At 28.1% G+C, this 11490-nt stretch overlaps 1 protein-coding gene across 1 annotated transcript; it reads right to left on the minus strand.

Moving 5' to 3' along the window:
• Positions 1 to 226: 226 nt before the first annotated feature.
• LOC107164604 (transmembrane protein 115) lies at positions 227 to 3276 on the minus strand. Its single transcript, XM_015512478.2, has 3 exons — positions 2351 to 3276; positions 2120 to 2296; positions 227 to 794 (listed from the first exon to the last, which is right to left on the minus strand). The coding sequence occupies exons 1-3, from the start codon at positions 3055 to 3057 to the stop codon at positions 623 to 625; spliced, it is 1056 nt and encodes a 351-aa protein (XP_015367964.1). The 5' UTR covers positions 3058 to 3276; the 3' UTR covers positions 227 to 622.
• Between the last annotated feature and the right edge of the window lie 8214 nt (positions 3277 to 11490).

Raw genomic sequence — 11490 nt, forward strand, 5'->3', positions numbered from 1 at the left:
AGTCAATATGTTAGTAACTTAACTTTTTTTTGAAACTCTATTAACACATATAAGTTTAGCTTATTTAAGTTTTAAAGGTATAATCATACTCCCATATTGAACAACATACTTCCTAACAAAGTACACACTCTATATCTGTAATGAACACAGTTGTACATGATGGAATTAGTAATAACCTTTCACCTTCAAAGATAGCTCAGTATTTTGTACTAGTAATAAATCATCATTAGTTATTAGTTATTTTATTATCACAGGCTTATATATACATTAAATATTATGTTATATTAATTATTAATATTAATAATTATACAAATAATTATAATGAAAACCCATAATCAGGTTTATATAACAGAAAATACATAGTTATATAATCATTAATCAGCTATTAAAATACCCTAGTTTACCTATTTACAATATTAACAAATGTACAACAAATCAATAAATAATGTAAAAAATAGATACTGAGTGTTTAGAACAAACAGAACATATTTTATATGTGCATATAAACAATGTAAAATGTTTCTATACTTTCTAGACTCTTGTATAGTAGAGTAAATTACAATTATGAAAATACATGAATAAATTATTATATATTACTCATTTAATAATTCAACTAGGTAAACTACGTTGTTTTATTCGAAACCATATTGGTAGGTGATAGTCTTGTATTCTGTTCTGTATCTCCAATGGATATAACTACAGAGTCTCTTCTTTCAGATTCTGTATTATCCATTCTTGGTGTATCTTTGGTAGTATCAACTAATCGGCTATTAAGAGCCTTTAAGGCTAACAATCTATAATAAAACAAAGAATCAGTTATAAAAAGATAAGCTAACATTATAAAGTATACTATAACTACAATTTCAGTATTAGAATCATTTAAAAATCATATCACATTAGGTATGTCAGGGCTTTGAAGACTTGGTACATTAGCATATGCGTCAATATTGCTTATGAGCAGCATATTTAAAATCTGATTTGACACAAATTTTTCTTTAGAATATACTCATCTCAAATTAAAACACTTATTGTTGTTTATTCCTCCATATTTTACCAAAATTTTAGTAATAGCCCGACACATGTAAGTATTGTGTTGAGTACAAAGAAAGATTCCCCTGGATCTAAAGGCCCCTTTCTCCCAGACAAATTATATCTAAAATTGTTTATGATTTTATAAATCCTCATATTACTGGATACTATTTTGGATTTTGTTATTTAATACATTACCAATAATATATTTATTACATTAAGATTATAATGATATTGTACTAACTGCATTTACTGTTTTATTTGAAAAAAAAACATTTAAATAGTATAAGAATAGCCACTGCGCTCCTTTTAGAGCATTACAGCGCCAAAGAAAAGGTTAATAATTTAAAACCATATTAATTCTATTAAAAATAAAGGATTGATTGAAAATAATATTGATAGTGGTATACTTGGTATTTTATCAGTTATTAGTTTATTACCGTTTTAGATGTATATGAATAGTACCTGATTACTACACCTAATAGTTCATAGATTTTTATTTTCAATAAAGTATCAACCAGTTTTGTTACAAAAATAAATAAAATAATTCATAAATACCTAAAAAATAATTATGTTATTCATGTTAGGTACCTATATTAAATATCTGGTATTCATGTCGTATGCGGTCTACCACACATTTGTCATCTACCATTTATGTTTCTACACGTCATATGCGGTCTATTGCCATGTACCTATATATTTTTTTGGTCATTATTTTGATTTAAAACTTTGAATTATTAAAAAAATGCATGGTACATCTCCATCATTGCTGCCCTTGTATTTGGCGGAACAATGGTAGCGTCATATATTATAATGAATTAATGCATATTTTTATACATTTTTACATTTTTTGTCAGTTAGTTTTTAATACAAAATATACTAATTAAGTTTATCTACATATTTTTATGTATTTTTTTGAATTATATTATATTATATTGTAATTCTACATTTATGTATTCATTTATATTTTTAAGTATGTGGTAGACCGCATATGACATAAATACCAAATATCTTTTAAGTTTTATTTTTATATTTAGTTAAACTAGGGGGTTTTCTAAGGTAACTACAGAAATAGTTAAAATTCGCTTACTTTCTTCTGTCCATATCAAGTGATCGAATGCCAGGCAATGCCACAGTAATACCAGTTGGCGCACTGGCAATATCAACTCTACGTACAGTCTTTCTGCATATACCAGCCTTTACAAAAATGCTATATACTGAATTAGACAACACTAAAATCGGTGGTTGGACAATAACTGGAAAAAAACTTTTAAAAAAATCAAGTTAAAAACGCATATAGATAGGTAATGTAGTATTATACCTTGCAAAAGTAAAATTGTCAGCCATATCACCTCTGGTTCCGTTTGAATGTATCTGATAAAACCTCAAATACGTCCAACTCGTCAACACTCCACTGATGACCATTGTCGGTTTTGTGCCATCGACAAAACCGATGAACCATAGTACGAGTGAAATAAATATTGTGTACAATGGTACATTGCGGTTGGTGATGCGACCAGCAGGTGTGTCAAGCACGGTGCTATCGGGCATGATCTGTTTTACAGCAACGGTGACGCCAGCTAGATATCCCGCCAAGCCACGCACATGCACCGAGAACAACAATTCCGGGTCCCAGGTGCACATGTAAAGCATGTAATAAAACATAGCGCATGCCAACGCCACTCCGATATTAACGACGGCAAAGAACACAACAACCTGTAGTTCACCCCACAAGGGTTCGATGAGCTTGCTGCACACAGCCACCATGGCGATGTCGAGTAGTACTTGCCACAAGTGCGTTTCGAAGAAACAGAATGTGAATGGTGTCCATAGCCAGAACGATGGCGGAAACAAGTAACCGGGCGTCACAACGAACAATGTCGAGCCCTTGGACCAAAACGAAAAAAAATAACACACAGACAGCACGCACGATATGATTTTGATACATGGCCCGGTGTTGTTGAACAGCAGTTCGGTGTTTTGCTTGATGTGAGGGACATTTTTACGTACTTTGTGGAAAACGAACATAGTGATGTTGGAAATGACACGCGAAACCTCCAAAAAACAAATATCAAATCGCACACGTACGTACTTTCATCGTACAGGTATTCGAATTATATTAATATTAACTATATTAATCGTACTCAGCTCTCACTAAAGCACACATGTACATAATAATTTATTATAATACTATTTTTATTTTTTTATATATAATGACACATAAGTAAATTTAGTAATAAGTAATTATTTAATCAAAAAATAATTAACGTATTGATAACAATATATTTTTTTCACGTAACACTGATAATACGTATTTTGATACTCCAATACTCCATGCATGCGGTTATTTTTTAAATTCCATTATCAGACAACTGTGGTTACTGATAAACTTAGATAATAATATTTATTATCACAGACTTTCATAACATAAAGACCAGGGCACAGTACTACAGTAGATAATATCATTATAGAGATTTATAAAGTTATAAAGAATAGGCCCCTGAAGTTTATACATTAGTATATTTTTACTGTGTACATATTTTAAACATTGATTTTAATTGAATCACAACCTAACGATTTCAAAAATAAATTTTAGTGTTTGCATATTTTCGCATAGGTATTTTAAGATTTTTTTCTAAGGCTCTGTCAAACAGGTACGTTTTCTCTGCAGCGTTCAGTCGCGGCGTCCAGACGCAATCGAACGCGGTTTCCAGACGCCGAGACTCAACCGTTTTCTCTGTAGCGTGCAGTCACCGTGACTCCTACAAAAGACAAAACACTCGTAATATCATTCATAGTTCAACTGTGGTCCTGTGCGAATGTGTTTTTCTTTTTAATTTTAATTTTAATAATTTTTTTAAAATGTATCGCCAAATAATGTTGAATAATAATAAAATTATGTTGGAGCTGTTAAAAGAGGAAGAAGAAGATGATCAATTGTTAGTGCATACAATAAATAAGAGAAGAAAACCAATATCAAATTTATTTTTGACAAGAAAATCGGAAGGATTTTTCGAAAAATTAATCAAAGGACATCTTGCTACTGATGATATTAAATTTCGCGAGTTTTTTCGTTTAAATCATCGACAATTTTATTTTGTTTTATCTTTGATAAAAAATCAAATACAAAATACACCAACAATGCGAAGGCATGAACCAATAACAGCTGAAGAAAAATTAGCAATTACTTTGAGGTAAATATTAAAATATGAATGTTATTTTGTATAGGTCAATAAGTGTACCTACGGCAGGATTGGGCGTTATTCGAATAAAATTGTGTTATATCCCCAGCTAAATTTTCAACATAGGTAGTGCCATCAATGGGTGGCTTCTTCCGTCATATTACTCAAATTTAAGGAACGGATTTTATTGTAAATACATATTCTAAAATCTGATAAAAAATGTATACGATTTAGATCACTCTAATTGAAATAAACTCAAATTTATTTTATATATTTTAATATATTTTGGTATTAATACATATTTTTACATATTTGGTAAAAAAGTGCATATTTTGTACATATTTTATGCAATTTTTTATTTTTTTTATTGATTTTTGGCGACAATAATTAATATTATACGTTTTTTCAAAAAATTTTGACGACCTCCAAATATTATATGTTATCTAAATGGCATTTACGTACTAATTTCATACATGCCGCTACAGGTAATTGTAAAAAATTCTGGATTTTTTTGTAATCGTTTAATACTAATATATATTTTAGATTTTTACATATTTTGAATTTTTTATTCCATATTTTAAGAAAAATCGGTACATATATATTATATACATAATATATTGATTTTTTTATTACAATGAAATCCGTTCCCTACTCATGTTATATAATCTATTATCAAATTTTTGCTTATTGTTCTTTCGAACAGTTTGTAAATATTGTAAAAATAAAACATTTCTTTAACTACATAGTGCGAGCGTTTTAACTTTTATAACGGTTTACATTTTTTAAACCGTTTTAACGCCATCATATAAACGTAATAAATAGCAACAATGAAAATAAATAATTAGAGCAAAAATGAAAATGTATTATTATAACAAATCAGTGGTGTAGCGTGTGCGTATGCTGTGTATGCACAGCATACACTTCCCAAATTGAAAAAATAATTTTTTTTTACATTTATAATGTAATATTTTTATAAAAACATGTTTGATTGTATTAATTTAATATTTTATAATATTATAATATTTTGTATATTTTCTTCTAAGTACATTAGGATTGATTTATCCGCAACACTACGGCCGCGTCGCGCTATTGTCCGTCATATTTATATCTAATGGCTATATAGTACCTATCATGTAACATGTTCATTATGTACGCAGTATGCACGTTGGCGATTGCATACTAGTACAGACATTTATTTGTTAAACAAATAATTATAATCATTCTGAAATAAATATTTTTTACTAGTAATTAATATAATTATGATTTATGTTTGAAAATTATTCGAATAATTATCAAGATAAAATTTAGCCCAACTCTGATATACGCATAGGGTTATTTTATTTACAAGTTAGAAGTTTTATTTTAGATTCTGAACAGTGTGTTGGTATTTATTTTGTCCCCGAAATGACTTCGTTGTCAATCGTCTATAATAATATAAAATAATATTATTGTATATAAACAATATATACAATAATATTCCTAAAATACTAAATTTACTATAGTAGGTATTCTGATATAATTATTTTAATACTATTAATAACCTTTTCTTAAATACGTATACAATGTGTTCCTGCAGAATACAGAGTGATTTGAAAATATTAAATCTTCAATTTATTTTTTTTTTCAGATATCTAGCTACCGGGGAATCTTTTCGTTCATTGGCATTTGCATTTCGTAAATCCTATAGTTATATCAGTATAATCGTAAAAGAAACATTGGCAGTTTTAAAACAACATTTAATGCCAATTTTTTTACCAGATCCAAATATGATTGATTTTAAAACCAAGGCAGATGAATTTTGGACAAAGTGGAACTTTCCTAATTGCATTCTCGCAATTGATGGAAAACATGTCAGAATCCGTTGTCCCAATAATAATTCAGATTCTTTGTTTTTCAATTACAAAGAATATTTTTCGATTGTGCTATTGGCAATGGTCGATGCAAATTACAAATTTGTAGCAATCGATGTCGGATCATACGGAAGAGAAGGAGATAGCGGTATTTTTTTAAAATCTACCATGGGGCAACAAATTTTAAATGGTGTATTCAAATTTCCAGAAGATTGTGCTCTTCCAGGTACTAATATAATAGTACCTCACATTATACTAGGAGATCAGACGTTTAGGTTGCATAAACACATTCTGAGGCCCTTTTCTCAAAAATCAGCAAGGGAAGATAAAAACAAAACGGTTTTTAATTACAGACTTAGCCGTGCTAGAAGAGTAACCGAAAATGCTTTTGGGTTATTAGGTCAAATATTCAGAGTGTTTTATCAGCCAATCAATATTACTCCAACAACGGTTGACGATTTAATCATTGTTACATGTTGTTTACACAACATGTTACGGGATGCATACTTGGAAAATAACGGGAAAGTATACTATCAATTTGATCAGGAATGTTCTACTCAAAACAATAACATGAAATCATTTTCTGGAGAAGGTGGATTAATTAATACGGAAGGAGTTAGAGTAAGAGATATTTTTAAAGATTATTTTGCAAATATGGGAGCCGTACCATGGCAAATGTAAATTATACGTCATAATATGTTTTGTATTAATAAACGATTATTATTATTATTATTATTATTATGATAATATTGTGTGTTCATTTATTTATAGTAGTTACTTCTAAAAGCAAAAATAAAAAACTAAAAGTCAAAAATAACCAAAATGTTCTTGAATTAAGATTTTATTTTTAAACTCATAAGTTACATAAAATAAAAACAAATAATATTAATCACTTTAAATTTGTAATAAATAATAAAAAATAACCTTTAATATTAATTATTTATAAAATATACTTAAATAGGTACACAACAAATAAATATGGAAGCACCTACCTATATTCATCATGGTTGTATTGCATAAATTCACACGAAGAACTCGATGCAGCAGTGTTGGATGAGTTGGCTGGCGATGGGCACTGTGTCATGTTGTTGCTATTTGAAGGCAGAATGTAATGAGATCGAATTGTTGTTGTACAATTATTAGGAACCAAATATTTTTCTTCCATTTCATTCACCATTGTCAGTACTCGAAGTTTAGTTTCGTTGATTGCCTGTGAAGAGAATTTTTTGACGGTCATGGCAATACTTTTAAAAAAAACGTCAACTTCGTCCTCTTGTTGCGAGTCTAGTAATACCAATAAATTATTTTGTGCTTGTATTTTTGATAAAACTTCATTTCGTTCTTTCGATCTCTTGGCTAATATAATAATACTTCGGGTTAAATTAAATTTAAAACTTAATCGTTGTATTTTCGAACACATCACCAGATCCGCAGAAGTATTATATTATTTTAGTTATGGAATCAATCATTAATTCCAATCATTCACGATTTTTTGAATGATTTTATATTTTTCCACATCGAAAATTTTAGTGTCGCCGCGTCGAACTCCATGTAATATAAGAACGTTCTAACTTCTGAAACCGAGTACTAAGTAAGTATTTGTGGTTCTTAGGTTGAATTAGTTATCTTCCTTAATTCTAAGGTATAATTACAACTTTGTTCATTTAATATTATATTTTTCTCATTCTTTTAATTACCATTTCTACCATAAACTTAATAATCCTAATGTAAAAAAGTAAATTAAATGCATTTTTAGTGATCTTAAGCGCATATTATTTAATAGCTTTTAATGCATGAACTCCAGGTCCTAATAGTCACAAATCCATCCATCAATCATTTACGGTGCTAATATCTACCTACTATATGACATAGATATTCTATAAATCTTAGGGGTGGTCATTTAGATCGTTATATTTTAATAGTAAATACTAAATAATATACACTAGGTATTCAATATAATTAAATACAATTTTATATTATCTAAGGGCGGCCATTGTCCATGAGTTTCATCCACGATGTATACAACTTAATATTATATTATTATATCATTATCTTCTAAAATTATTATTTTTTTAATAAAGTATAATTTTATGATAAGTATTTTATGCATGTTGGATGTAGTCAAAAGTCAAACTTCATTTTATTGATCTTAAGTCGTTACTAGCAGAATAATGATTTTTGTTAAAAATACAAAGTATTTATCAAAACATTTACATTCTTAAAGCTTATAAGTAAAATATTTAAGAAAATGTATTTACTTCAAAATGTGTAAAAATATTGTACAGTGAATTCACGTTTTATTTTACTTGGATTGTTATAAAAGAGATTAATTTTAATCTGAATGAAGAAATCTACATCCAATAAAATCGTGTATTTATATAAAAATCTGCAAACTTTTAATGACATATCTATAGGAAGTCAATTAACGGTTAATTACTGAGTCCAAAAATGTATCAAGATACACCGCAACAAATTCTGCGGATATCAATAATATATTAATATATAGAATAGTTGACAATGAAATCAGCGTGAGCAATAAAATAACAAACATTACATCCCAAATACACAAAAGCAATTAAAAAGGAAATAATCAAAATTCCAGACGTAAATTTAGAAAACATATTAGAGGTTAGGAATTGATTTTTGCCTTTCAAATGTGGACCTTAAAAATGTTTAATGATACTATGATAGGTTGGATGCGATTAAAATGTTAAGTATATACGTGATATTTATTGTTATTCGTTATTTGATATTAAACCAGGACAATAATAAATTGGGAAAATACAATGAACACAGCGGTATCTACCTTTATAAACTGCCAAAGACATATTGAAATTCGTGTTGATTAAAGTTAACAACAAAAATGTCGTAACGTCTATAGATTTATTACGATTTCGTCGTTGTGGCTATTGGCTCGAAAACAGTTAATTTAACGAAACATAAATTAATTGTGTAGGTATTACTGACTACTGCGTGTAATAGTAACATTTTTAATTATATTGAATTATTGACTTATTTGCTTAGTTTTAGAATTAGGTACCTAATTTAAAATGTAAAAATATTATTCTCTACTGGTCCATTGTTCCATAGATAGCTTGTTTAAAAACTTAAAGTGAAAATCGAATACTATTATAGCGTCTATAGGCCTGTTATAGTATTACATGATGCCTATACTATAGATCCTATATATAACTTATATACTTATATAATATAAGAGTATAAGACCAACACGCAGAGTAAGCAGCTGATGGTCTTACGGCAAACATTTTAGTGCGGAAAATTTATCGCACTTAAAAAATATGTACATAATATATCATATTAAGATTAACCCACTGAAATAGTCTTGGTGAACGCAAACCACTCGAATTTTTGTTACCAGCGAAAATATGTTTCTTCCGAGGAACCTGGTAACGGCTTATTTATATAAAATTATTAAAATTATAGCTACATATTTTGGTAATAAGAAGTTTTTATTGTGATATATATTTTATTTTCGTGATTCTATTGTTGCTTACAAAGAATGTTAGTAACATTCCTTTAATCATAAAATTATTCTGCTTATTACTTTATTAGTGAACGCTCGGGTGTTTATAATTACTTCTTTCTTTATGCAACATGTATTTATTTATTTTTATTAAAGATATGCATAGGAACAATTTTTTTATAAGCATTTATATTGGTTCAAATTTGGTCAAAATCTCGAAAATTCTCAAATTATTTTGTAGTTAAAACTTAAAATGCATAATATTTTCAATTTTTATAGTTAAGGCTTCAAGGTAATAAAGGGTTCCTTATATAGTTTATATTGTTATCAAAAAATCAGTGACCATTTTAGAAGGGCGCCCGGGAATTGGGCCACTACAATTTTACATTTTTAACACGTAGAACCGGTGATTGGGCCACTATTTTCAACTATTTTTTATTATTGTATCCGGTAATTAGGCCTCTGTTAAACTAATATGTCATATATAAATATTAAGTGCATATGAAACTTTAATCGAAGCGACCGTGTGTCTTATCAAAAGATAATGAAATTATATAGAATTATAATCTAGCTAAAAGTATAATTTAGAATTAAAATCCAGGAGAAATAGGTAACTGCTTTGAAATGGATCTCATAAGTGAGATGCCACAGAACGATAAATTAACTACATTTTCAGATTATATTTTTGACACTTATATTAGTGAGTAGCGACAATGCTATTTTCCCTCCGCATATAATATGGGCGTTACATTTTGAATCTGTGACTCGAAATATAAATGCCATCGAGTCCTTTTATTCACATTTCAAAAACAATTTTTATATGTCTCATCCAAATATTCATAATTTTGTAAATGTTTTATTGGGGGTTCAATCCGAAGTATATATTAAAATGAGAAGCATAACAGGAACGATAAAAGCAAGAAAACGAACTTTGATTCGGAAAAAGTATATCTTTAATGAAATTCAAAATTATGAAGAAGGGAAAAAGAATAGATTGGAATTTGTAAAATTGGTATCATATTATTTAAAAAAAATAATTGTATTTTTATGTAGGTAGGTACTAGGTACTTATAAAAAAAATATTATTACTATATTATTATTTGACTAATTATTGTATTGATAAATTTGTGAAATCTGAATGTCTTATAATTTTAAAAGATAAGTGTATATTATAGAAAAAAATATTTATAATTATTATTATTTGACTACCTAATTGTTTTTTTTTTTTATTATAAAGAACAAACCCTCGGCGACATCGGCCATTGGGAACAATGAATTGCATTATTTACATCGATAATTTAAAGTATTTACATTTGACTAATTTTATTGACCTTATATATTGTATTATAAATTTGTGAAATCTATGTATGTCATTATTAAAAAAAAATTTATTGTATTTCATGCATTAAAATAAAAATAATTATTAGTTAATAAACGTTATTTATATATAATATTTGTATGCTGTACATTTATGGCCCAATCTCCAGGTACATTTTAAAAATAAAGATTTAATTTGTGGTCCAATCTCCAGGTAGTAAAATGTAAGCAAATATTTAATACGAAGCAGGTAGATAAAATGTGGCCCAATTACCGACCGTCCTTTTAGAATACTAGGCATGAAATGCAATAAGTTTTGCAAAAAATGAGTTTAACATACCCGTCATTATATATATACTAATAGCAATATTAGGATCGTAGATCTAGCTAGGAGTAGGAAGTATCAAACAACCCTTATTTAGTTACTTTAATCTTGAAAAGTATATAAAAGTATTTATTTTATAACATGTAGTGATTATAAAACTTCCTTACCCAAGCTAAATCTCTGTTTACTGCATAAAGCAATCTTAATATAATGGAAGATACCTATAGGCTGACACATTGTCTCCGCTGTCCGCTCAGAATCGTTTTTTGTGTATAATAAATAATGATTATTCTATATTATTGA

This window comes from Diuraphis noxia, unplaced genomic scaffold, assembly GCF_037042655.1.
Source record: "Diuraphis noxia isolate RWA-SAM2 unplaced genomic scaffold, SU_Dnox_SAM2 contig0003, whole genome shotgun sequence".
Lineage (NCBI taxonomy): Eukaryota > Metazoa > Arthropoda > Insecta > Hemiptera > Aphididae > Diuraphis > Diuraphis noxia.